Raw genomic sequence first — 27,949 nt, 5'->3', positions numbered from 1 at the left:
CTAAAGCAGCAGGTGTGTGTCTTCATTTAAACTTTTGATTAAAGACAATATTTTCAAGGCTTGAATAGCCCTGTTATTTGCTAAGAACTGCTGTGAAACGTTTCCTCTCTTGAAGCTCAGGACCCGGCAGAGGAAACACCAATCACAATAAATGCAAAGGGGAAGGGTGGGGCACTTTGGAAAACGAAAGTGCTTTTATCTGGAGCCTGCAAAGGCCAAAGCTTTATCCATTTACAAATCCAGGACTAATTTAGCTTTCAGGCTCCTTTTTTTCCACAAAAAGGTAAGTTTGCCAACTTAAGTGTTGAAATAGAGAATGGTTGGATTTCGTGTAACACGTGTCTGTGTGTGGGATAGACTGTTCTGGGACCAATGCTTTGCAAAAATATAAGACCTTTGAGAAAGACTTTGCAGCATAATTTGTGCAAGGAAGAAACGTCTTCAGAAAAAAAAAAGATTTTCATTTGAGCTTGAAATGGGGCTGACAATGATTTCCACCGTCAGTTTCTAAACACAGAGATTTTTTGGAAGTTTTGCTTGCAGAGCTTTTAAGATCTGGCTCCTCATACAGGGGGTATACTTGATATGTGGATGAAATTCCTATGATTTCATATTGACAAACTCTCTTGTCTTTTCAGAGTTCAACTTCTCAGGCTGTCTGTGTTCTTAATGTTTAATTACATGCTTCAACAGAAGAGGTGAGGCCTGGGGCATTAGTTTTGCAGGAAACATGTCCCTGCTTGGCAAAAGCTGATCTGGCACTCATGTGCCCTCTGGGAAGGAAGGAAAATGGTGCCAGGCATGCAAGGCACTATGGGCCAGATGCAGAGGGTGGGACCAGGGGTGAAATGTAAAATTTGTTACTACCAGTTCTGTGGGTGTGGCTTGGTGGTGGTGGGGGTAATGTGACTGGGTGGACGTGGCCAACTTTTTTTTTTTTACTTTCAAATGCATTTTTTCTACAACCTCTACAACCTCTTGGGATCACCAGAGGAAAAAAAGCTTTTAAAGGGTTCTGATGATCCCAGCTGAGTTGCCTGATCGCCAGAACCTTTTAAAAACATTTTTTCTACAACCTCTGGCTGAAGAGGTTGTAAAAAAATGCTTTTAAAAGGTTCTGGCGATCAGGCAACCCAGCTGGGATCTCCAGAGGAGCCTTTTAAAAGCTTTTAAAGGATTCTGATGATCCCAGCTGAGCCGCACGATCAGAGGCTTTTTTTAAACTTTTAAAAGCATTTTTTTCGGCCGAAGAAAAAATGCTTTTAAAAGTTAAAAAAAAAAAACCTCTGATGATCGCGCGGCTCAGCTGGGGCGGGGGGGCAGGGATTTTTGTTACCGGTTCTCCAAACCATCCACCGCCATTGCTACTGAATCGGGCGATCAGGTCTGAACCGGGACCATTTTACCCCTGGGTGGGACCCCCAGCATCATTTGATCTGTGGGGTTTCTGTTTGATTTTGAGCAGTCTTTGAAGTACTTCCACTTTCCTTTAACATCCACCTCACTTTAACATACAAAGGGCCTCTGGTGGCTCAACAAACTAATGCAGTCTGTTATTAACTCAGCTGCTTGCAATTACTGCAAGTTCAAGTCCCACCAGGCCCAAAGTTGACTCAGCCTTCCATCCTTTATAAGGTAGGTAAAATGAGGACCCAGATTGTTGGGGGCAATAAAAGTTGACTTTGTATATAATATACAAATGGATGAGACTATTGCTTAACACAATGTAAGCCGCCCTTAGTCTTCGGAGAAGGGTGGGATATAAATTCAAATTAAAAAAAAATAGAGATCAGGAGTGGGGGGTAGATTTATATTCTGGCCAAGGCTAATGGGTAATGTGGATGGCAAAGGTGACATACATCATGTCAACTGTGATATGGTTTTTCTGGCACTCATAGCCATTAGATCTTGTCTGTTGAATCTGAGTCTGGCTAACAAAATGCAGCCCAGACAAGTTGGGAAAGTGGTCCGTAGGGGGAAGGGAGGTGACGATGCTCCCCACATCTTTTACCCTCTAGAGAAAGTTGTAGAAAAGGAGAGAGGTTTGTCCTGTCCTGATGGTTGACTGGGAGCTGCCAAGAAATGGAGAAGCTGGTGAGAACTGGAGGTTGTTGTGGTCCATCATGGGCTCTCATTGGAGTCTCTCTGTAAGAAGAGATTGGAATAAAAGGATGCTGGAAGTTTGGGTCTTCTGGCAGAGCGTGGCTATTTTCTGCCTAGCACTTTCACATGAGTTAGTTGCTTTTCAGGATAGATGCTTGTATGAAGTGTTTGTGAATGGGCACATGAACATAGCAATCAAAAGCATGCAGATGGTTCATGTAGCAAAAGCCAACTTGGAGGAAAGTATTTCCTTGTATTTTAAACAATGAAGGTTTAGCAAATAGCAATTTCACACCACTCACGCTGGACAGTTACTTGACTTTAGTAAAGCTGTTATCTAGTAGGGCAAGCATCAACCAGAAGCTAAACTCCAAGAGGTGGGTGAGGGTATGGGCACCTGCAGTATTTCAAATATTACTGTGCAGACAATTTGCAGATCACGTTGATTCCTGTGTTTTGATAGCTGGAGAAGGGATTGATTAAATGTGATCTTGATTCAGCCCATGGGTTTCCCTCAGGTGAAAGATCTACCTCTCCCCCATTCCCCTAATAAGAGGAGAGCCAAACTTCCTGCTCCGCTTCAGAGTCGGAAACCATCTACTACAACCTGGAGAATTGCCTGCTGAAAATGAGTGTCTCCTTCCATGGTAGGATGCCTGGAGCCAGCAGGCAGGATTTTGACCTTTCTACTTGTTCTTTGCCCCTTCCACCTCTATTGAAGAATCCACTCTGGGCTTTTTCATGAACTTAATTTTTAAACTGGCCAATTTATCCATACTCAGGTCATAGTCCACAGAAACCAGATACCTGGGTAGGACCGATCATAAAGTTTTCACTCCAGAAGTTTAAAAAAAGCCCCACAATTTGGTTTGCCCTGAGACTGAGCATTTAAAAGATAGGAATTGATTCCCTGGGATACTAGAATATCCTCTAGTAAATTTAGACTTTTTTCTTCTTTGTTTTCTATTGTTTTCTCCATTTTTAATGTCTTCTTTCTTCACTATTTCTTTTTACTATGTTTTGTATAATAAAGCCATCATTTGAGCCAGCCTCTTTGGATAATTATCATTCCATCTCCATTTTAGGGAAGGTTGTACCAAAGGCAGTGGGATGCAGTTAGAATCATAAAAGTGTTTTCATCCAATCTCCCTCTCAGTGCAGGATCCCTCTCTGACAGATGACCATCCACTTCTCTATGAAGTTTTCCAGCAAGGAGCAACCCTTCTTTCAGAAGGCTCTGGATAAAGCACAGTATCCCCATCTCTTCTGGTCTGATTTCAGTGGTGGAAGCTTCAAGTGGTTGCTTCTATGGATAACCTAAATGGAATTGGATAGTGAGAAAACATTTCTATGGACTCCTTTTTGACAATCCATAAGGAAGAGCTTTCAGTGTTTTTGCACCTTCCAAATTAATTTTCTAATTTTAATTTTAGATTGAATATAATCCATCATAGACATGAGTAGCATTCTGGAAGAATGTCTTTACAATGCATTGAATGAACTCATTGGGAAGCAATTTAAACAATTCAAATGGAAGCTAAATTATATTAATTATAATGGAAGGCCAAACATTGGTAGAGCTCCATTGGACAGAGCTGATGAACAAGATGTTGTAGATCTCCTGATTCAACATTATGGAGAAGATGCTCTAGAGGTGTGCATTGAAGTCCTTCGAAAATGCAATAGAAATGATCTTGCCAAAAACCTTGAAGAAACTGGAGAGAAAGGTAAGAAAACCCCAATATATTACACAAATGTTCTCTCCGTTTAAAATCAAGTGGCAATAAAGACTATTGTGATTTGTTTCCCACGGAATGCTGAAGAGCCATCACTGGCTCTCATGGCACAGAACAATTTTGGTGTTATCTGCAAAGCTCCCTTTTTAGGGAAAGTTCTTGAGAAGAACCTTTGTTTGTTAAACAAACAGATCATGCCAGATTATGTACGTTAAAAACAGATCATGCCAAACCAATTTTATTTCATTCTTTGACAAAGTGACTAAATTAGTAGATCAGTGGAATGCTGTGGACATAGTAACTTAGACTTTAGCAAGGCATTCAACAAAGTAGACCACAATCTACTTCTTGGTAATTTTCACCATTCTGGGCAATTCAAGCCTGCCTGTAAAAGAAAAAGAAAAAAGAGGAAAATAAATATATAGAAAGGTAAAGGAATTATTAGATAAGAAATCTAATTAACATAACTGTAGACACTCATAGAAATGATAAATCAATGCAATTACCTATCTTATGAAAAATGCTCTGATATTTACCAATTTTATAATGTGTAATTCTAGTCTATCTTTAGTTGCAGATGTTGATGCTCACCAACTTGCAGATCCATCAGGTAAGCCAGGTCTCATTCAAAGGATTACTGAAATTATATGTAAAATTAATTCAGCATGAGCAGTTCTTTTACCTCTCCCTCCCCTTCTTTGCAAATTACTGTGAATATTAATCATCCCAAAAATTCTGGTGGGGAAAACTCTAGGGTGGTTTTATAGTGCTGACCATGAAAAAGGGAAGGGGGCGAGGGAGGGAGGCAGGCAGGCAGGCAGGCAGGAAGGAAGGAAGGAAGATTTCCAGTGCTACCTGCCAGAGTCTCAAAAGTTGGAAGTCACTCCCACTCCCTTTGCTTTTTTGTCTTCTGGGATCATTCTGTTTCTCTGTTTAGATAAGGAATGTTATGTAAAATAATGCCTCAACAGAGCAGAGGTTATTTAGTATTACATCATAATTGTCCATTCATAGTTTCCATTTATACAAAATTTATTCAAAACAAAAGTAACAAAGTCTTCTGTCCATAACAACTCTTTTTGCAATCTTAAATAAATAACTTTAACAAGCAAATAAAGAAATATAAGTCTCCTTGTGCTAAGAATGAAACAGAGGATCCATTTCTGTTGTCCAGCCATCATTTCCATGAAATAGTTCAAAAGAATATAACCATCACAAGAAGTTAAAATTCAAATCTGACTGATACACATAATAACTTCTCTTCCAAATGTAATACAGGTAGTCCTCGATTTACAATAGTTCATTTAATGACCTTCAAAGTTACAACAGCACTGAAAAAAATGACTTAAACCCAGTTTTCACAGTTAACAATCTTTGAAGCATCCCCCATGTTCAAACTTCAGATGCTTGGCAACTGGTTCATACTTATGACCATTGCTATGTTCCAAGCTCATGTTTGTGGCCTTCTGACAAGCGAAATCAATGGGGAAACTAGATTCACTTAAGAATCAGGTTACTAACTTAGTGATTCACTTAACAACTGAGGCAAGAAAGGTCATAAAACGGGGCAAAACTCACTTAACAAACGCACTTAACAACAGAAGGTTTGGGGTCAATTGTGGTCATGACTACCTGTATTAAAACATTGCAAAATTATTTTTAAATGAGATGTTATTCTTATTACATCTCCAAAATGGTTTCTTATTCTATACAAATGTAATTACAGACATAGAAATCAAAACTATTATTTTATGTTGAAAAAATTGAGATCTGTACTGCACACTTTAATATAGATTTGATGTTAAGACAATCTTTTGTTGTTAGATTACATCTCATTTATTCCACTATTATTATAATTAACATTTGGCTTTATTACAAAAACCAGGAGACTATAATGCTATTGAAAGTAGTAGTTTGGCTTGCTAAGGTACTAACCCCATTATAGGAAATGCTTGTGTAATTTCCAAGATGCCCAGAGAGAAAGATGAGTGACTCTTCCAACTGTGTCACCTAAGGCATCCTTCCTTCTCAGAGCTGCCTTGCAAGTGGGCATAGCAATTGGGAAAATTCAGAGCCATTGGGAAGCTAACTGCCTGCACAGAGCATAGCTGGTCTCCTCACCAAAGTGGTACCTATTTTATCTACTCACCTAGAACATCCTTTCAAACTGCGACATGCGCAGAAGCTGAGGCAAGTGATGGGAGCTGTAATAATTGCCAGTGGAATGCTAAAGTAAAATGACATTTATCCTTCATCAAAGGAAATAATAAAATCTCCTCATTATCATTTCTTAATTGGTCTAAAATTTAAAAAAACAGCAGCTATGCAAGTCTTCCACATAATACTATTCTTAAAAAAAATAATTTTAGGTCTGGACTATTGCATTGCATCAATATAGCATAGGAAGAGGGATCAAAATAAAACTTTCCAGAAATTATATACCATGATATTCAGCTCGATGTAATAGTGGTAGGGGTTTCTAATAATCTATTATTTTCTGAAAGCAGTATATATATATATATATTTGTGTGTGTGTATGTATTTATATATGTGTGTGTGTGTATACGTAATATATATGTTTTCATAGATTTTCACGGGTATAGTTATGAGAGTATCTTGGCAACGTTTCGATGAAATCCCACTCGTCATCTTCAGGCTGGTGCTTTCGGCTTCATGCTTGTGCGAGCAAATATAGAGACAGCAGCTTCAATCACGCTTTGCTCGCACAAGCACAAAGCCGAAAGCACCAGCCTGAAGATGACGAGTGAGACCTCGTCAAAACGTCACCAAGATACTCTTAACCTTACACGGGAAAAGACCCTAATACGCTACGACTTGCATATCTAGCTAGCTAGCTAGCTAGCTAGCTATCTACCTACCAAAAGGGCCTGGAAGAGAGAATTTATGCTGAATGAAGTTACTCCAAATTTGCTATCATCAATAGATATGCATATTTGTATAATTCAGAATCTGGGAAACCCAAACCACATCTTTTAATAAAAACTGCATCAGAATTATACTAATTCTGGCAGTATTTACCACATTCCAAGGATAAAGGAATATTTAATATAATAACAGAGTTGGAAGGAATTTTGGAGGTCTTCTAATCCAAGCTACTGCTCAACAGGAGAACTTATACTATTCTGGGGAAATGGCTGTCAAGTCTTTCCTTAAAAATCTCCAGTGATGCAGCACCCACAACTTCTGAAGGCAAGCCATTCCACGGGTTTATTGTTCTCACTTGTCAGGAAATTTCTCCTTAGTTCTAGGTTGTTTCTCTCCTTGATTAGTTTCCAACCATTGCTTCTTATCTTGCCTTCTGGTGCTTTGGAAAATAGTTTAAAGAGTTGTTTAAAGAATTACAACTATCAATATCCAAAGAAAAATCTTTATATAATTTACTTGTATTTAATGCAATCATCTGAAGAAAATATTATGTGAAATAAGTAAATAGTTAATGACAATTATTTAATGTATTGATTAACAAGTATTTGCCTATTGGCATCAATTCTGACAAACCAATTCACAAAGTATCCTACAGCTTCTCTCAACACATTAATCCAAAAGGTAGATGGGGGTGGCTTCAAGGAGAAGATACAGAGACAAAATACTTGAGTGTGTTGTGCAGTCTTTATTTTTCACACTTCTAACTGAATTCATTCTTCCTTTAGATTACAGAAACTACATTAAAAAAAAATTTGAAACAATGAAAGATCCTAATGCTGTTCCTGGGGAATATGTGCCCCTGAACAAGAGATACTCAAAGCTAATCATCCTAGATTATCATCCATCTGAAGAGGAGAGAGAAGATGAAATTCTGGCAACAGGAAGGAAACATGCTGAAATAATCAGCGAAAGAGCTGAGTCTTCAACCAACATCGAAACATTATTTAACCCTGATAAATATGGATTAATTCCACAAGATGTTGTGTTACAGGGAGCTGCAGGAATTGGAAAAACCATAACGGCGAAAAAAATCATGTTTGATTGGGCTTCTCAACAACTTTACCAGGACAAATTTAATTATGCTTTCTATATTTGTTGTAGAAAGATGAATCTCCATGCAGAGTCAGAGATACATAGTATTGCAGAGATAATTTCAGATGAATGGCTCAAGTGTCATGAATCCAAAAATGTCATTCGAAACATACTGAAGAATGAAGAGAAGCTTCTGTTCATAATTGATGGGTTTGATGAATTCAGATATTCCTTTGATCAGTCCGAAAACTACTTTTGCATTGATCCCTGGAAGAAGGAACCAGTGAGAATTCTTTTGAAGAGTTTATTTCAAAAAAAGCTGCTTCCTAAATCCTCTCTTATAATCACAACAAGACCTACTGCCCTGGAAAAACTCCATCAATATTTAGAGCACGCACGCAATTTTGAGATACTGGGGTTTTCTACAAAGGAAAGAGAAGAATATTTCTACAATTTTTTTGAAAATAAAGACCAAGCAACTCAAGCTTTCAGATTTGTGAAACAAAATGATACACTTTTCACCATGTGTGTCATTCCCCTTGTGAGCTGGATCATCTGCACAGTGATGAAACAGGAGATGGAGAGAGGCAAGGATCTGCAGAAGACACCATGCACTCTCACTGCAATCTATATACGGTATTTCTCTAGCTTGTTAAAGTTTCACCATAAAGAATCCAAACAGGATGTCCAATCAAATGTGAAAGGCCTATGCTCTCTGGCTGCAGAAGGAGTCTGGAAACAGAAAATATTGTTTATGGAAGAAGAAGTCAAGAAGCACAGTTTGAACCAGGGAAACTCCCTCCCCCTTTTTCTGAATCAGAGCATCTTCAGAAGGGACATTGATTGTATTCAAACCTACAGCTTTATTCATTTAAGTTTCCAGGAGTTTTTTGCTGCTTTGTTTTATGTCCTAGAAGAAGGAGATGAGCAGCATTCTAAAAATAAAAATAAAAATTTTCAGATACTTTTAGAAAAACATCGGTCCCTGAGGCCTGATTTTGCAGTAGGATTTCACTTCCTCTTTGGTTTTTTAAATGAAGAAAAAAGAATGAGAGAGTTGAAAAAAGAATTTGGATGGGAAATTTCTCCTAAAAGTAAAGAATTCTTGTTAGACTGTGTAAAAAATAATATTAAAAAAAGAAGACATCATTTCGAAAAAGAAATATTTAGTTATTTATATGAGACACAAGATGACAATTTTGTAAACAATGCACTATGTGGTATCACTGAAATAGATTATAAATGCAACTCAGATATGGAATTGATAATCCTGGCCTATTGTGTACGACACTGCCAGAATTTAAACCACCTCTTTGTCAAAGGTTCTGGATTTCTATATCATGTAGAGACAGAATTATTTCTTCCAGAAAATAAGTAAGTATTTTGGAAAGTCTGTTGAACATTTCACTCAGTTTACCCCCACTATTTTCTAACCTACTTTCTCAAATATTATAAGAGACCAGAAAAATGCCACTTGGGAATATGCATAAAAGTCTTTGAGCAGCTAAGTTAAAAAGGCCTATCAATCTTTAGAAGCCAAAAAAACACGTGGCTTGGGCTGGATGGGCTGGGTGAATGATTAAAAATAAACAGTTGTCCATTGGTGAGGCCAACACCAATTATTTCCCGTCGTACTTAAAGAGCCTGATAATCATATCTCTAGGAAGTACTAGGTTCAGTTCAAGATCAGAGAGGCAGTTGTTGAGATCTGGAGGATGTAGCCATTTTAAATAAATAAATAAAAAACTTTTATACATAAAAACTTTTATACATAGCTTACACTGACGGTCTTTAAAGCAGGGGTCTCCAACCTTGGCCACTTTAAGACTTGTGGACTTTAACTCCCAGAATCCCCTGGCCAGCTTTGCTGAGGAATTCTGGGAGTTGAAGTCCACAAATCTTAAAGTTGACAAGGTTGGAGGCCCCTGGTTTAACATTTCCAAACTGCTTTTCACTTCTGTGTTGTTGCACTTAGAGATCCCTGCAATATTCTCTGTTCTTATTCCTTTTCTTTGTATCTAGGATGCAATTCCAGATCTAAATCCCTTCAAGTGATGCTCTATACAGGAAATCCTTGACTTACAAGGGTCATTTGCTGACAGTTTGAAGATTGAGTGATTGATTTATAAAATGTGTAGGCCACCCATCATATAACAGCCAACAAAAGCTACTTTCAGTTTAGTTCTGAAGTTATGGCTGCCGCAAAGACCCACAGTCTTTGGGCCCTTACAACCAACTGCAGGAATGCTGCAGGAGTGGCCCATATTTCTCCCCATCGCCCACACCAAGTTTATATAGGCCTTGAGCTGGCTTCCTACTCCTCTGGGTCCCACAGCTCCTCCTCACCTTGTGTCACCCATTGCATACCAACCTTTCAAAGATCTTTGGAATTCCAGAGCATGAGTTAGGGAAGGAGGAAAGGTCATGCTGTTCATCAGCCATGTGGCATGATCCCAGCTGTGGCCACCATTTTCAGCATGTCCAATCGTAGCCAATCCAAAGTGGTGCTCATTTCCAAAAGCGGGCCATGCCGGTTAGTGATGGAGCAGCTTGCTCTTCTTCTCCAAAGCCATCTCCAGAGAGCTCCACAGCTCTTCACAGCACTCTTTAGATTACATTAAAGAAGAAAAGCAAGCCTCTCCATCCATACTCCACTTCTGAAAGTAAGCACCATTTCACAGCAGACACAATTCAGTGCAGCTGGTCTGAAAATGACACTTGTTTCTGGAAGTGGGCCATATAGCCTAGGATAGAGCAGCTTGTTCTTCTCCAATGTGATATACAGAACAGTAATGATAGCTGTGGAGATCTCAGTGTGATTTTCAGAAGGAAATCTACAAAGATGAGTGATTGGTGATGGCAGGTAAGGAGAAGTGTATGGGATCTGGTGGGTTGCAAGGCATGCCAAAGCTTGGTGGGAGTCTGAGGGGAGAGAAGTAGAGCATGGGTTGCCTCCTAGGACCTCTACCAACTCCTTGGTGCACCCTGATTTTTATTTAATGACTTCATCAGGGAGAGCATGCATGGAGGGTTGTAAGTGAGGCAGTCACATGGGTGCTTCAACTTAATGGCCACCACAATTTCTGAATATAATTGATAGGCTCCAGTTGTTGATTGAGGACTACCTATGGCAATTTCATTTACAAAATGATCTATTTATACTACTAATTTCTCATACTAGAACATAAATGCATTTATTTTTTGATACTTTACAAATGGTCTTGAATGCCAATTATATTTGCAAAGTAGAATAATAGAATAACAGAACTGGAGGTCTTCTACCCTATACCGTTTCAAACAAATGGTTGTCCAATCTCTTTTTGTAAACCTCCAGTATTGGAACACCCACAGCTTCTGGAGGCTAGAGGAACTGAAAACACTGAAGTCTGAAGAACAAAAATGTCTTTCCTTTTTAGGGAATGGAGTTTGGATGAAAGATATATGGAAGACTTCTTTAAAGCACTGACAAAGCTGAGAAACTTAAAATACCTGTGGTAAGAAACTGCTTACATTTTATCCTATATGTTACTGATAAAGAAACCATTGCATAATACTAGAAGTTTGTATGTTACTCTAAATATTATTATAGCAGTCTCTCATCAATTTCTCATGGTCAACACTAGAGACTTTGCTGAGGATTCCTGCAGCCTGAGATGGAACTGTGTTATAACTGAGACACTGAGAGACAAGGAGACAGTTTGGAAAAATGTAAGGAAGGGTCTACTATTGTCATAGGAATTCCTTGATTAGAGGCAGGTTATAGTGTTGGAAGGGGATGCAGTGGCTCAGGGGCTAGGACGTTGAGCTTGTCGATCGAAAGGTCAGCAGCTCACCGGTTCGAATCCCTAGTGCTGCCGTGTAATGGGGTGAGCTCCCGTTACTTGTCCCAGCTTCTGCCAACCTAGCAGTATTTTTACATGCTTTCGAAACTGCTAGGTTGGCAGAAGCTGGGACAAGTAACGGGAGCTCACCCCGTTACACGGCAGCACTAGGGATTCGAATCACTGAGCTGCCGACCTTTTGATTGACAAGCTCAACGTCCTAGCCCCTGAGCCACCGCATTCCCTAGAGAGTTAAAACAATCCCCTAAAAAAATTCCACCCCAAGATGCAATCCTTCTAGAAGAAACATTAGAGGTAGAGTTGCTGAAGCTGTTTTTGAACTTTGCATCTATTTTTACTGAGGGAAATGAGGAGTATTAAAAAATGACTCTATTTGAAAATGTTATAACCCATAATATATAATGGTTATTAACAGGAATTTATAATTTATTACTGACAGTTGATTCATAACCAGAACATGTCAAAGTTTTTGTCATTAAATGAAGGAAAAACTATAGAGTGGGAAGTCTAGAGATTCTCAGTCATCCAGGTCATGGCTGACCCAAAGTGCTTTTTCAGGAAGCAACTGGACTTTCTTGAAATCCATTTTTATAGAATGGGAATTCCAGAGGAAATAGAATATTAAATTTATCTTTAACAACGTATTTTGAGATTTAGTGTTAAGATATTTTGCAACTAGTATATTACTCCCATAATGCTTTGAAAGCATAATGCTTTGAAAATGAATATTTTTTTTCTGTGAAAGGTTGAAAATGTAATGAAAATATTCAATCCCTTTTCTATATGGGGTGGAATGTTTCTTGCTCAGTAATGCTGGTAAATAATTCATTGTAGATTGGAGCAAATTTTGAAAATTGTAATCCCATTTAACTCCAAAATACTTTTATTAAAGGTCATTAAACAATACATTTCTTCACAATATACCAAATACTGGAACTGAATATATTAAGAGCTACAAGAATTTTATAACAATGCTAATCAAATTGTGGGAATTGAAGGCCAAATATGGCTTTTTTAGGTTCATGCTTCAGCATGCATATTTTCCAATGAGATAGACTAAGACAGGAAGACCATTTAATTACAAGGTATTCAGAATATTCTGATAAAAGGGTTTCCTCTAAATCAAAAAGGGAACCTTGAGACCCATTTTACATTCCCTTTTATGGTTAAGACATCAAAGAAAATGGAAGAGAAATGGTGATTGGCCAGGACAAAACTAACTCCCCCTTTGCATAGGAAATCAATTACATATAGTCCAACATGATACATATTTGCATCCCATAATACCACACATGCTCATTAAAATGAAGTATGACAACAGAAGGGGCCTATATTTTAAGATGTTAATAAGGAAAATGGTTATTTGGAGTTAAGAAGATATCAATTAGCAGTAACAAGCTTTGTCTTATCAAAAGACATTTTCAGACATCCCATCCTATAACTTACTCCAGTTTAGGAATGTTAGAAGCTATCACTCAATCCAGTCTGCAGTAGTTTGAAAACATCATTTAAAAGAGAGAAAAATAAGATTAAAATACAAAATAACTAAGTTACCAACAATGTTTTTGACCATGTTTTCGATACTACAAAGTCCATCTTGTGTGGCCCTCAGAACATACTTCAATGTTCAGATTAGCTTTTTATTTTAAAGGAAATTTGATTTAAAAATTCCATTCTATTTGGAATACATTTTAGATCACAACTGCACACATGAAATGTGCCAAATCCAACAACTTATTTTTTTACTTTGACCATAATTTATGTATCATATATAGAGTATTTTAATGTATTGTTAATATCTTAACTATATGATGCTTTAGATTTGTTGATTATCTGACCATAATTATTGCTTTTATTTCAGTTGTTTTTAATTACTATTATTATCTGTATCATCTATTTCTATATCATCTATTTCTATATTGACTCCCTATTCTTTGTGGCAACCCCTGAGATATTGGAACACTGCTATCATGTCTCCCCTAGTCCTTCTTTTCATTAAACTAGATATACCCACTCATTCATTAAACCAGACATACCCACTAATCAGAAGGTTTTGTTGTAATTCTTCTGCTATATTTGCTAATATCTGCTATATTTTCAGTTTGGAGGGATGGTCCTTCACAGAGTCCTGCAGCAGGCATCTTGCTGAAGTCTTCAGGAAAAACCAGAGCTTGAAAGAGTTACGCTTGTCCCTTGAGGACACAGAAGACAGAGCTGCGGAATTGTTGTATGATGGACTCCAACATCCAGACTGTAAAATAGAAACACTAGAGTGAGTGTTCAGTATTTGTTTTTCAGTTTGATATGTGTTGTTTTATCTGAGAATAGTACCAATGGAAAGACAATTACAGTTGTGATATTTAACCATATTCTCTTCAGTTCCTTCCAGAGCAGGGGTCTCCAACCTTGCTGGCTGAGGGACTCTGGGAGTCCACAAGTCTTAAGGGACCAAGGTTGGAGACCCCTGTTCCAGAGTATTATGTTTCTGCAGAAAAATAGATTACAGTTCTATCATAATAAAAATGTTATGAAGATGGTTTTCTGGGAGATATGAGTTCTGAGTTCCCCCTGAGTGCAGATACTTTATTAGGTATTAACTGCTGAGAACGCGGCAGAAGGGCTAATTTTTTTTGGCAAGGAGGAGCATCCAGTTCTTAGGGATGAGCTCAGAGGGTTATAAAGGATCAAGATGGACCTCAAAAGAGATTTAAAAATGACAGTCTATAACAGGGTCTGCAATCTTGGTCCCTTTAAGACTTGTGGACTTCAACTCCCAGAGTTCCTCAGCCAGCTTTCCTCAGCCAGCCAGAATGTTATTAAAAAAGATGCTTCATTGGACATTCAAAAGAAACCAGCTGTCTTAATTAAATGAGATATGAAAATAAAACTTAACAGAGTGTGGGATATTTTTCTATATTGAATCTGCTAATCAAGTTTTTCTTATATCTATTCTCTCAGAAAAGAAACTCACCAAATCAGACTTTCCAACCAACTACATTCCAAGTGATCAGTTGGATGGTCTCCCAGAGTTGATATAATCATTTTACTTAATCAAATAAGAGTGCATTGATATTCTGACAGATTTTTTTACTGAAGTTGGAATAATATTATCAATACTTCCTCCATATATACACAGCTATGTCTATTTTTCTGTCCCTAAATTGTAACTGCAGTTCTTCCTTCCCATAAAATTCTATATTTAGCAACCTCTGATCTGGGACTGGAGATTCTATATTTGAAGGCTCAGCAGCTACTGATGCTGGCAATTACCTCAAACCAGCTCTCTCATTTTCTAATTTCTGGACTTAAAGACAAATAGATCAGATTGCAAGTTGAGATCAGAAAACTGCTACCACTTGGGGCTCTGTAAAAAAAGTTTTCTTCGATAATGAATGACAAGGTGTGGAGGAGCATCCACTGGCAAAGTGGGGTTAGAATCAGGATAGTTCTTCTTTGGGTTTATCCTTGATGTTGAAGGAGTTTTCTATTTTATAAAGTTTTGAGTTGTGATTAGGACATCTAGAACTGATGCTATGCTTTGGTTTGGCTCTCCTCCTAGGATTTAATGGGAGTGAAGCATAGCTGTTATGTGGTATTTTAAAACTTTTCTGAAGCCAAAATGTAACTGTTTAAAACCTAAAAGCAGCATAAGGTATCCCAAAGGTGTTTTTTCAAAAGGCAACTGGACCTTATTTTTTCTTTGACTTTTAGTTATTTTAACTTTCTTCCAAGAATTTTTTTCAGCTCTGATCGAATGGTGGAAGATGGAATGATTTATACTCCTTGCAGTCATCTGCTCATTAGCATTCTTTCTGAGAGTCGTTGAGGCCACTTGAAGCTTTATCTGTGCCCTCAGGGTCACCTCAGTAATGCAGATGAGTGTGGAACCTTCCTGAAATTGCTGAAAGGACTGTATTGTAAACAGGAGATAGATGGGTATCATATCCTGCCTCTCTGTTGAGAATTGGGGATTGTTCAGTCTTAATGTAGATGGCTTCTTTGATCCTTCTTTCAAACCAATGGTCCTCTTTGTCCAGAATGTGGACTTTGCTGTCTTCAAAAGAGTGACCATTTGTCTTTCAAATACAGATGGACTGAATCTTGTCCTAATCAGTTTGTTCTCCTAAGTTGTGCCATGCATTTGAGAAGAGATTGTTTGTTTCTCCAATGTACAGTCTCTACATGTCTCACTGCATTGTACTGCATATATCACATTGCTCAGTTTGTGTCAGGGTGTTTTATCCTTGGGGTGGATAAGCTTTTGCCTTAATGTTTTTTTGGGTTTAAAGTGTATCTGTAAATTATGTTAGTTGAAAATCCTTCTGAGCTTTTCAGATTCTCCTGCAACTTATGGAATGAATAAATAGCTACACCAAAAGGAGGTAGGAAAAGACACAGTGGATTTTATTTATTTATTTATTTTGTCACAACATCATACAAAAAGATTATATAGTATATAAACATATATATGAGTAAATATTAGGAGGTATAAGCATATATATACATATATAGGAAGAAAAAAAGAAAAACAATAGGACGGGAACGGTAGCCATGTTTGTGCGCTTATGCACGCCCCTTATGGTCCTCTTAGGAATAGGGTGAGGTCAATAGTAGAAAGTTTTTGGTTAAAGCTTTTAGGATTATAGGAAGAGACCACAGAGTCAGGTAAAGTATTCCAAGCACTGATGATTCTGTTACAGAAGTCATATTTTTTGCAATCTAGATTAAAACGGTTGACATTAAGTTTAAATCTATTGGTTGCTCTTGTATTATTGCAATTAAAGTTGAAGTAGTCTTTAACAGGAAGGACATTACAATAGATGATTCTATGAGTTAAACTTAGGTCTTGTCAAAGGCGACGGAGTTCCAAGTTTTCTAAGCCTAGGATTTCAATTCTGGTGGGATAAGGTATTTTGTTGTTTTCAGAGGAATGGAGAACTCTTCTTGTAAAATATTTCTGGACACGTTCAATTGTATTGATGTCAGAGATGAGGTGAGGGTTCCAAACAGGCGAGCTGTATTCTAGAATTGGTCTAGAAAATGTTTTATATGCTCTGGTTAGTAGTGTAGTGTTTTTGGAAAAGAAGCTACGTAAGATTAGGTTTCATCTCTTAAGAGCTTTTTTTGCTATGTAGTTGCAGTGGGCTTTGGCACTTAGATCATTTGACATGAAAACTCCAAGGTCTTTAACAGGATGGGGGTCATCTGTAAGGTAATGTCCATCAAGTATGTACTTAGTGTTTGGACTGAGCATTTGTTGGTTGAGATTTGGAATTGCCAAGTTTTAGACCAAGCGGTTAGATGATCAAGGTCTTTTTGAATGATAGATGTATTGTCTGTGGTGTTAAATAGTTTGACATCATCAGCAAAGAGAACACAATTACTTGCGATATGGTCACAAAGATCATTAATGTATAGTATGAAGAGTGTTGGTCCAAGGACACTGCCTTGAAGAACGCCACCCTTGACAGGAACAGGATTTGATAGAGCATTGCCAATTTTGACCACTTGTTGTCTGTTAGACAGAAAAGCAGATATCCATTTGTGAAGGGGTCCTGAAATGCCGTAGGATTTTAGTTTTAGGAGAAGTTTGTCATGTACTACTGAGTCAAAAGCTTTGCAGAAGTCTATGTAGATTGCATCTATTGTTTTGCCTTGATCAAGATTTTTACAGTGGAGAAGTTGTAAGTTGCAGGATAACTTTTTCCTGAAACCAAATTGTTTATTGGAGAGTAGGTTGTTAGTTTCTAAGTGTGAGGTAATGGATTGGTTGATGATTGATTCCATGACTTTGCAGGTGACGCAGCACAGAGAGATCGGTCTGTAATTTTCAACTAAGCTGGGGTCACCTTTTTTGAAGATAGGGATGACTGTGGCTAGTGACCAAAGTTTGGGAAGGGAACTGGTACTGAAAGCTTTATCAAAGATTATGCTTAGGGGTTCTGCTATATTAGTGGAAAGTTTTTTTAAGAAGTATGCACATAGTCCATCGGGTCCAATAGATAGCGATGGTTTCAAGTTACGAAGAGCTTTTCCAACGTTATCTTCTGTGAAATCTATATGAGTTAAGTCATCATATTCATTGCTGATGCGTTTATGGAATGTCGGATATGTGTTATCGCTGTTAACAAAAACTGAGCCAAAGAAAATGTTGAAGAGGTTTGCTTTAACTGTTTCATCATTGTATTCTTTGTTGTTAGAATCTTTTAGTGGTGGGATGGATCTTGAGTCTTTAAGTTTATTGTTAACAAAATTATAAAAGGCACGAATAGAATTTGTGCGCAGAAGGTCCTCTTCTTGCTTGGTGTGGTAATTTGTGCATTCAGTTTTTATTTGGTTGCATATATTTTTGTAGCGGTTTTTGAAATTTGCTACATAGCCTTTTTTGTTTCTTTTCCAGAGGGATTTTTTTGTGAATGAAGCTTTTTTATTGATATGGGTAGTTTGCTTTTCCTGATCATGGTGGTCGTTTGTGGTACATATAGTTTAATGACTCTATTGTTTTCAAGTAGGAAAACTCTATAGTGGTCTTCAGCGGTTATGCAGGTTGCAAACAGATTTTGCCAGTCCAGAAATGAAAGATCGTTGTTTATAAGGTCGTAATTGGCTTTTTTGAAGTTGTAGTTGGGAATACTATTGTTATGACGATTTAAGTATGGACATATATTGAGACGAAAATCAATCATGCAATGGTCACTGTTGGAAAAAGGTTCTTTAATTTGTAGTCCATAAATTGAGTTTGAATTGTTGCAGAAGATGAGATCAAGGCAGTTGTTAAGTCTTGTATTGTTAGTTACAAGTTGTTCAAGTCCTAGGTTTGTAACAGCGTTGTATAGTGTAGTATGGATTGGATCAGTTGTACATTCATTAGTTATCCAGTTTATAAGAGGTAGATTTAGGTCACCCAGGAAGATGAGAGGATATGGGCAAGAGGTAGCCCATGTTAGCAGTGAGGTTAGCATATTTGCATGGGTAATGTCATAGTCAGGGGCTCTGTAGCATAGTAAGAATCAAAGAGTAGTGTTAAGGGATAGTTCGCATACAATAGTTTCAGGAAGAGAAAGTTTATGTGCAACTTGGATATTTTTTAGATTCAGTGACTTTTTGTAAAAGATACCACATCTTCAGTTTTCACGATCTGATTGATAAACTTGATATTCTTTGTTTGAGATAATGGAGTCAGGAAGGAATGAGTTCAGCCATGTTTCACAAACAAAAATGATATCAAATGTACCACTGTTTAACAATAGGATAAATTCAGGTAATTTGTTAACAATGCTTCTTGCATTCATCAATTTGCATTTGAGATCTGTAATAATTGGTGTTGCAGAGGTAAGGGGCGTGCATACCTAGTTTTGGATGTTTGTAGGTTGGGGGTTGTGCACAACAGGTGAATAGATGGTTGGATGGGTGGTTGGATGTTTTATATTGAGATGTTTGGTTGAATGGTTGGTTGGGTGGCTGGTTGGATGGTAGTTTGGCTGGTTGGTTGGATGGCTGTTTGGATGGCTGGTTGGGTGGATTGTTGGGTGGCTGGTTGGATGGCTGGTTGGATGGTTGGTTGAATGGATGGTAGGGTGATGGGTACTTGATTGAATATTGGGATGGCTGGTTGATTGTTATGGGTGATGGGCGGTTTGGAGGTGATTTTTTGATTGTAGGTTTTATTTTTTATGCAATCAGCACGGTAGTCGATGTATCGGTTGGATTCGCCATTGTCTTGTCTTCGTTTAAGTTCTGTGCGAAGTTCACGAGAACGTATCCGTTGTAGAAAAGATAGATCAGGACGTGATCTAAGTTTACTGTAGGCTGGGTTGGTTTTAGCAATTGAGTTTATAGTATAAATGAATTTATGTTTGCTGTCCTCATTTATGCATGTGACTCTACAAAATTTTGGTGCTGTTGACCCATCACTGTTTTTATATTCTGGTCCATCTCTGGAGACAGCAATTATTTCATTTGGGAAGATGGTTGATGAGTTATATCCAATGATGTTGTGAATCTTATTGATATCAGGTTTGTTAGTGTTTTCTAGTCCAAATAATATTGCATTATTTATTTTTTGTCCTCTCTCCATGGCATATCTGATTAGTTGGTTAGTAGTTATTTGTTGTTTAGGTTGTGTTGTATTTATTTGTTGTCTAGGTTGAGTTGTAGGTTATGTATTAGGTTGTGAATTGTGTAATGATAGATGAGTTGGGAAGAGATTTAGATCATTTGAGGTTTCATTTTTTAGTGTTGAAATTTGTTTTATCAAGGTTGTGAAACTGTTCAATAATTGTTAGGATTTTTTTTTTCAAGGTTTTGTTCAATAGCTAGTAAACTTTTATCTAAGTTTTGTTCAATAGTTATTAATCTTGTTTCTAAGATTTTATCAGCGTTGGATTTTCTGGCTGGCATAATGATATTTTGAGTTTTTATGTAATTGGTATTGAAGTAGTATCTTTCTTATTTCTTTGTTTTATTTCACACTCTTTCCAATTTTAGTAATGAAGAAGTATCTCTCACTTAATCAATTTTTTCTTAATTTTATCTCTCTTTAACTTTCTATGGCAATCACTTTGGCAATTGCTATGGTAATGGGGAATCACTATGGTAACGGTGAAATTCGGCGGGAAATTTAAAATAATGAGATTGGGTGATTGAAGAAGCCTCTTTAAAGGTGGCCACAATGGCAGGAGTTTCAAAAAGTCAATAGAAGCTGGGAGACTGGAGTCTCCTCGGAACTCACCAGCGGTTGCTTGGCGGCTTTAATTCCTGGTTGCTGCGTGGCTTTAAATCCTGGCAATGTGGGAGTTGATTCCCGGAGGTGGTGGAGAGTGGTGTGGATCGTGGCTGCGGCGATCATATCAGTAAATATCATATTTATTTATATTTATTTATATCATATCATATCAGTAAATATCAGTAAATAAACAAAGAATTTATAATTCTAATAAAAACAAATAACTGAATCATTAAATGTATGGAACCAGGTTTATTATATCATGTTAAAGAATCACTAAATCACTAAATTCTCTATAAAACTCTAAATGTTGATATTAATATTGATATCACCCTTATGTATCATTGTTCCAAAAGAAAAAAAAGCAACTGTTTATCTTCTGCAATGTATCCTTAGAGAGGGAGTTCCAATATCATCAAATAACCATATTCTCTGCAGTTCCTTGTAGACTACAGTCTATGCATGTTTTCCAAGAAATATTTGTAATTTTTTTTGGACTCATATTTGCAGATTTACAGGAGAATCCATGACCGAATTCTGCAGCAGGCATCTTGCAGACATACTTAGGAAAAACCAGAGATTGAGAGTATTAAACTTTTGGATCCTCTATCCAGATGATAAAGTAGTGGAAATGGTTTGTAAGGGGCTCCAACATCAAGATTGTAAAGTAGAAAATCTAGGGTGAGCATTCAATGCTTCATTTTCAATTTGATGTGTGTTACTTTCTCTTGACTGTTCAGCTTCTGGAAATATATCCAGGAAGAGCAATTCATTTGCCATATATGTTTTCTTCTTATAAGAGTACACACAAAGACATAATTGTATATTTTTTAAAAAAATCTTTACAGGCTTGCTGGAGAGTTCCTAACCGAATCTTGCAGGCATTTTGCAGAAGTACTGAGAAAAAATCAGAGATTGAGACACTTACAGTTGTCCTTCATAAAATTAAATGATGATACAGAACTGCTCTATGCATTGTGCGGGCATATAAAAAATGTGCTTGAGATGCTACAGTAAGTGACTGCTTTTTCCTTTCAGTTTAATTTGCAGAAGCTTCTCTTAACACTTAACATTCTGGGAATATATCTAGGGAGAGGCAATTTAGTTGCCATATATTATCATATTCTCTTCAATTCCTACATGAATATACTATATGTGTGTTTGTCAAGAGATAATTGTAATTTTTTAAATTCTTCTTTGCAGTCTAATTGGAAAAAACCTGATCAAATCACCCATAGAAATACTGAGAAAAAATGAGAGATTCAGAGACATAGAGTTGTCTCTGAAAAACACATTTGACAAAACATTGGAACTGATGTATGAGTGCCTCAAATATCCAGAATATACAATAGAGATGCTACAGTAAGTAATTTTCCCCCTTTCAGTTTAATGCTTAACATTCTGGAAATATATCCAGGTAGAGGCAGATCAGTTGCCGTTCATAATCATATTCTCTTCAGTTCCTACAACTGTAAACTTCATGCTTGTTTTTCAAGAGATGTAATTTTTCAGATTTTTTTCTGTAGATATTTTAGAGAGTTCCTGACCAAATCCTACAGCAGACATCTTGAAGAAACACCTGGGAAAAACCAGAAATTGAGAGAATTAGGGCTGTCCCTTAAGAACCAAGATGGCAAAGCATTGGAATTGCTGTTTGATCTGGTCAAAGATCCAGAATGTAACAAAGAGATGATACAGTAAGTGGTTTTTTTCCTTTCAGTTCAATGTGTACCACCATCTCTTAATGATTAATATTCTGATAATATATCTGGGAGAGGCAGTTACTATACATGAGCATGTTCCCTTTTGTTCCTATAAGAATATAATCCATTCTTGCTTTTCAAGACATTATTATAATTTTTTGGATTCTTCTCCACAGGCTTGCTGGACAGTTCCTGGCTGAATCCGGCAGCAGGCAGATTGCAGAAATTCTTAGGAGAAAACAGAGATTAACAGAGTTAGGGTCATCCCTGAACAACACAATTAACAAAACAGGGGAACTGATGCTTGAAGGGCTCAAAGAATGTGCAGAAGAGACACAACAGTAAGTGTTTTTTCCCTTTCAAATTAAGGTATACGACCGTCTCTTAATGGTTAATATTCTGAAAATATATCCAAAGAGAGGCAGTTTAGTTGTACTACATAATCATATTCTCTTTGGTTTCCACAGTAATACAGTCTGTGCGTGTTTTTCAAGAATTAATTCTAATACTTCTGACTTTTCTCTGCAGGATTCTTGGATATTTCCTGTCTGAATTCTGCAGCAATGTACTTAAAGTACTCAGGAAAGATAAGGGACTGAGAGAATATAAGTCATCCCTGAGGAACACAAATGGCCAAACAATGGAACTGTTATGTGAGGGGCTCAAAGATCCAGGATGTACAATAGAGACGCTATAGTAAGTGACTGGGTTTTTTTCTTTCTGTTTGATCTGCACAACTGTTCTTTGACTGCTAATGTTCTGGAAGTAGAATAGAATTTTTTTATTGGCCAAGTGTGATTGGACACACAAGGAATTTGTCTTGGTGCATATGCTCTCAGTGTACATAAAAGAAAAGATACGTTCATCAAGGTACAACATTTACAACACAATTGATGATCAATATAGCAATATAAATCATAAGGATTGCCAGCAACAAGTTATAGTCATACAGTCATAAGTGGAAAGAGATTGGTGATGGGAACTATGAAACGATTAATAGTAGTGCAGATTCAGTAAATAGTCTGACAGTGTTGAGGGAATTATTTGTTTAGCAGAGTGATGGCCTTCGGGAAAAAACTGTTCTTGTGTCTAGTTGTTCTGGTGTGCAGTGCTCTATAGCGTCGTTTTGAGGGTAGGAGTTGAAACAGTTTATGTCCAGGATGCGAGGGATCTGCAAATATTTTCACGGCCCTCTTCTTGATTCGTGCAGTATACAGGTCCTCAATGGAAGGCAAGTTGGTAGCAATTATTTTTTCTGCAGTTCTAATTATCCTCTGAAGTCTGTGTTTTTCTTGTTGGGTTGCAGAACCGAACCAGACAGTTATAGAGGTGCAAATGACAGACTCAATAATTCCTCTGTAGAATTGGATCAGCAGCTCCTTGGGCAGTTTGAGCTTACTCAGTTGGCGCAGAAAGAACATTCTTTGTTGTCCTTTTTTAATGATGTTTTGATGTTAGCTGTCCATTTGAGATCTTGCGATATGATAGAACCCAGAAATTTGAAGGTTTCTACTGTTGATACTGTGTTGTCAAGTATTGTGAGAGGTGGAAGTATGGAAGGGTTTTTCTAAAGTCTACCACCATTTCTACGGTTTTGAGTGTGTTCAGTTCTAGATTGTTTTGTTGCACCACAAGGCTAGTCGTTCGACCTCTCGTCTATATGTGGATTCGTCATTGTCTCGAATGAGACCAATCACTGTTGTGTCATCTGCGAACTTCAGTAGCTTAACAAATGGATCATTGGAGATGCAGTCATTGGTATACAGAGAGAAGAGAAGTGGGGAGAGCACACAGCCTTGGGGGGCCCCTGTGCTAATTGTACAGGTATTTGATGTGATCTTGCTTAGTTTCACCTGCTGCTTCCTGTTTGTTAGGAAGCTTGTGATCCACTTACAAGTCTGTTCCGGTACCTGTAGCTGGTTTAGCTTAGTTAGAAGAATGTCTGGAATGATGGTATTGAATGCTGAACTAAAGTCTACAAAAAGGACCCTTGCATAGGTCTTTGGAGACTCAAGATGTTGTAGGATGTAGTGCAGAGCCATATTAACAGCATCATCCAGGTATATCCAGGGATAGGCAGAAAGACAGTTTCAATGCCATATATGCTCATATTCTCTTCAATTTCTACAAAAAGACAGTCCATACTATTTTTTAAGAGATAATTATATTTAAGTTTTTTCTCTGCAGTATTGTTGGAGAGATCCTGAACGAATCCTTCAGCAAGCATCTTGCAGATGTACTCAGGAAAAACCAGAGATTGAGAGTGCTATACTTGTCCCTCAAGAACCCAGATGACAAAGCAATTGAATTATTGTGTGAGGGGCTCAAAGATCCAGGATGTACAATAGAGACGCTATGGTAAGTGACTGGTTTTTTTTCTTTATGTTTGATCTGCACAACTGTCCTTTGATAATGTTCTGGAACTATAATCAGAGATAGGCAGAGAGGCAGTTTTAATGCCATATATGCTCATATTCTTTTTAGTTTCTACAAAAAGACAGTCCATGCTTATTTTTCAAGAGATAATTGTAATATTTTGGATTCTTCTCTACAGGATTGTTGGAGAGATCCTGACTGAATCCTGCAGGAGGCATCTGGCAGAAGTACTCAGGAAAAAAACAGAAATTGAGAGTGTTATACAAGTCCCTCAAGAACCCAGATGACAAAAAAATAGAACTGCTGCCTTAAACATCCAGAATGTAAAATAGAGACACTACATTAAGTGACCACTCTTTTCTTTTCAGTTTCATCTGCTAACCTTCTCTTGGCTGTTGATCATTTGGATATACCGAGGGAGTGGTAGTTCCAATTTCAATGTATAACCTTAAGTTCTTTCAAGAATAGAGAGTTTGTGTTTCTTTTCAGAATTCTATATATTGCTAAAACCCTCATGATCACTTTTAACTATGTGAAACAGTTCATCACAGGGAAATAGCTTTGAACTGAGGTACCTTACCAAATTTGTCCAAAATCTGGAACCCATGACTCTTAAGGGAATGAAATTTGGGATAGCTGTGGCTGTTACAGTGACTGCTGCTGGGCTGCTGCTGTGATCACCTGATCTTCATTTTCAATATTGAAAATGACTATTTCCCAGTGAATCTTGTAATCTCTTACTCCCTCAAACTCCCCAGCAGCAAAAAAATTGACATATCATATATGGCTGTTAAAGATGCAACAATTTAAGGTGCATGAAGAAAGGTTTGGATGCTTTTATTGCTTTATGTGTCCTTTCTCTTGCACAAAAACACGCTCATGTATCTATGGCCCATCTTTGTTCAGAAACTGAAGGAACATACATAGCACTCCAGTATTTCTCCACAACAACCATTTTCTGACTATGCTCTGTAACAGGGGTCTCCAACCTTGGCAACTTTAAGACTTGTGGACTTCAACTCCCAGAATTCAAGTTGAAGTTGAAGTCCACAAGAAGACTTGTGGACATGTCTTAGATTTGCCAAGGTTGGAGACTCCTGCTCTGTAAGATTTCTGGAAGGTTGTTTAAAAATTCCTGTAGAAGACAAATTGCAAGATTTCTCAGTATAAATCCGACACCAAGTGAGTAATATGTGTATGATGGTTCCATTAGTGAAAGCAAGGGGAAGCTGCTATGTGAAGAGCTAAAACACTCAGGGCATAGTTAAAGGAGCTACGATAAATCATCAGTTCACATTTTTCTCTGTGATTTGTACATGAGTCAATTGATTTCTTAGGGTTTTCTTTATTATAGATTAGATTTTCTCATTTCTTTTTCTAAAACAATAAAAATATTTTAGTCTGTACTCAATGAGATTGATCCATTACAGCACTCAAGAGGGGAATGGATTTATTTTCCAAATTACATCCTCATCCTACAGAGTTAAGAGGTGGCACTATAGAATTAATTGCATTTTGTTAGATTCTTGCACCGAAGATTTTAGAAAAACAGCAACAATTAATGAGTCTAAAATATAAAATTTCTCCTCCTTTTTTGAAATGTGATGGTTGGTAAGGAGATCATTTTATGCTACGATTTTCTTTCACACTTTTTTCACCTTTCTGAAATGTCCTAAAAGTATATTAGAGACCCTTAAATCAAATTATTCCTTGAAGTCTTCCAGATAAATCTTTTGCCTTGAATTAAAATCAGCCTTTAGCTCATCCCAAAGCTGCTTTTTCAAAAACAAGTGGACTTTATTTTTCCTTGAAGATCTTCTGCTTCTCAACTAAGAAGCGTCTTCATTTCTGACTGAATGGTGGAGGATGGAACGAATTATCCTTCCATCCTCCACCATTCAGTCAGAACTGAAGAGAATCTTGTTGGGTGAAAAAAAAAATGTCTTCAAGGAAAAACAAAATCCAGTTGCCTTTTGAAAAAGCAGCTTTGGTACAACCATGACCTGGATGACTAAGAATCTCCATAAACATTTAGCCTTTAGATCAGGGGTGTCAAACTTGCATCCTCACGTCATAAGCACGTGATGTATTGCAACTTTTTCCCCCTTTACTAAACTGGGGGTGGGCGTGGCCAGCTTGTGGGCTGCAAGTTTGACACCCCTGTTTTAGATCATTCTACCAATGGCTACCCCATTAAATGCAACCTTTGCAATTCTTCCATTATTGGCCTCCAGTCATATATTAGACAGGTGATGAAATCATGAAAACGAGATTCTTGACTATCGATTGGGCAGGGTGAATTGGACTGATAAATTAAAAAAAAGGAAGGGGCATTCTTAAGATTCTGAGATGAAATTAAAGTATGAGAAAGCTATTTACCTGACCTTAACAAAAATGATGCAGATCAATTTTAGAAACACTAGCAAGCCAAAGTTAAAAATTAGACTTTCCTGCCTCAGTTAACGTTGATAGAATTTGTAGTGATAGGGAATTTTTTTTCCAAAGAGACTGGAAATCAAGCTGTCTTAAACAAAATAATCTTGGAATGAGTGAAATCAAGTGATTGTTGAAATTATCTGGGCTGGATAGATTACATCTGGAAGACAAGGTCTGCCCTCAGAGATAATATGTGAGTTCTGCACAGCCCTGATCGGGACATTATTGGGGACTTATTTGTGTTGAGAGGTTAAAATAAGATTTTGTTTTTCATTATAGGTTGAATGGAAAATATATTATACAGAATGGAAAATGGAATGAAATGGACCATCTAATAAACATTTTAGTAATAATTCTACAATTTGTTCTATTGGTCTGTAGCTGTCCCTATTCCTAAGCTTTGGCTAATGAATGTTCCAGGAGTTATCTAATACATATTGTATTGACATCAATACAATTGAACGTGTCCAGAAATATTTTACAAGAAAAGTTCTCCATTCCTCTGAAAACAACAAAATACCTTATCCCACCAGACTTGAAATCCTAGGCTTAGAAAACTTGGAACTCCGTCGCCTTTGACAAGACCTAAGTTTAACTCATAGAATCATCTATTGCAATGTCCTTCCTGTTAAAGACTACTTCAGCTTCAATAGCAATAATACAAGAGCAAACAATAGATTCAAACTTAATGTTAACTGCTTCAATCTTGATTGCAGAAAATATGACTTTTGTAACAGAGTTGTTAATGCTTGGAATATACTACCTGACTCTGTGGTCTCTTCTCAAACTCCCAAAAGCTTTAACCAAAAACTGCCTACCATTGACCTCACCCCATTCCTAAGAGGACTATAAGGGGCGTGCATAAGTGCACAAAAGTGCCTACTGTTCCTGTTCTATTGTTTCCTTTCAATATATGTGCTTGTATATAATGTTGTGAAAAAAATAAAAAATAAATAAAATAAAAAAGAAGCCTCCCCTGGAATTACAGGGAAGTTGTCTTCTTTGATCCATGAAGTATCTAAAATTCTTTATGGACAAGGGAATACTTAC

General features: G+C 37.3%; 1 protein-coding gene across 8 annotated transcripts; it reads left to right on the top strand.

Moving 5' to 3' along the window:
- NLRP6 (NLR family pyrin domain containing 6) lies at positions 1-27,874 on the top strand. 8 transcript variants are annotated; one of them, XM_058156135.1, is made up of 17 exons: positions 1-283; positions 639-698; positions 2,622-2,750; positions 3,260-3,437; positions 3,537-3,830; positions 4,411-4,449; positions 7,511-9,191; positions 11,234-11,311; positions 13,761-13,931; positions 20,895-21,065; positions 21,233-21,397; positions 21,588-21,746; positions 21,911-22,081; positions 22,264-22,428; positions 22,616-22,783; positions 24,275-24,445; positions 24,642-27,874. In XM_058156135.1, the coding sequence occupies exons 5-17, from the start codon at positions 3,560-3,562 to the stop codon at positions 24,748-24,750; spliced, it is 3,519 nt and encodes a 1,172-aa protein (XP_058012118.1). In that variant the 5' UTR covers positions 1-283; positions 639-698; positions 2,622-2,750; positions 3,260-3,437; positions 3,537-3,559; the 3' UTR covers positions 24,751-27,874. The 8 variants fall into 8 exon arrangements, with proteins under 8 accessions (XP_058012118.1, XP_058012078.1, XP_058012108.1 ...); XM_058156095.1 differs by having other exon boundaries at positions 3,260-3,830; positions 24,642-24,786; positions 27,179-27,874; XM_058156125.1 differs by lacking the exon at positions 3,260-3,437.
- The last annotated feature ends 75 nt before the right edge of the window (positions 27,875-27,949 follow it).

The sequence above is a fragment of the Ahaetulla prasina genome, chromosome 1, assembly GCF_028640845.1.
Source record: "Ahaetulla prasina isolate Xishuangbanna chromosome 1, ASM2864084v1, whole genome shotgun sequence".
NCBI lineage: Eukaryota > Metazoa > Chordata > Lepidosauria > Squamata > Colubridae > Ahaetulla > Ahaetulla prasina.
The sequence above is the reverse complement of the archived record's forward strand: the minus strand, read 5'-3'. Positions and strand labels throughout refer to the sequence as shown.

Coding starts and splice junctions, on each gene's coding strand:
- NLRP6 (XM_058156164.1), top strand. CDS start 3,560: ATGAGTAGCATTCTGGAAGAATGTCTTTACAATGCATTGAATGAACTC. Junction 13,932..20,894: donor TGTAAAATAGAAACACTAGA/GTGAGTGTTCAG, acceptor TCATATTTGCAG/ATTTACAGGAGAATCCATGA. Junction 21,747..21,910: donor TATACAATAGAGATGCTACA/GTAAGTAATTTT, acceptor TTTTTTCTGTAG/ATATTTTAGAGAGTTCCTGA.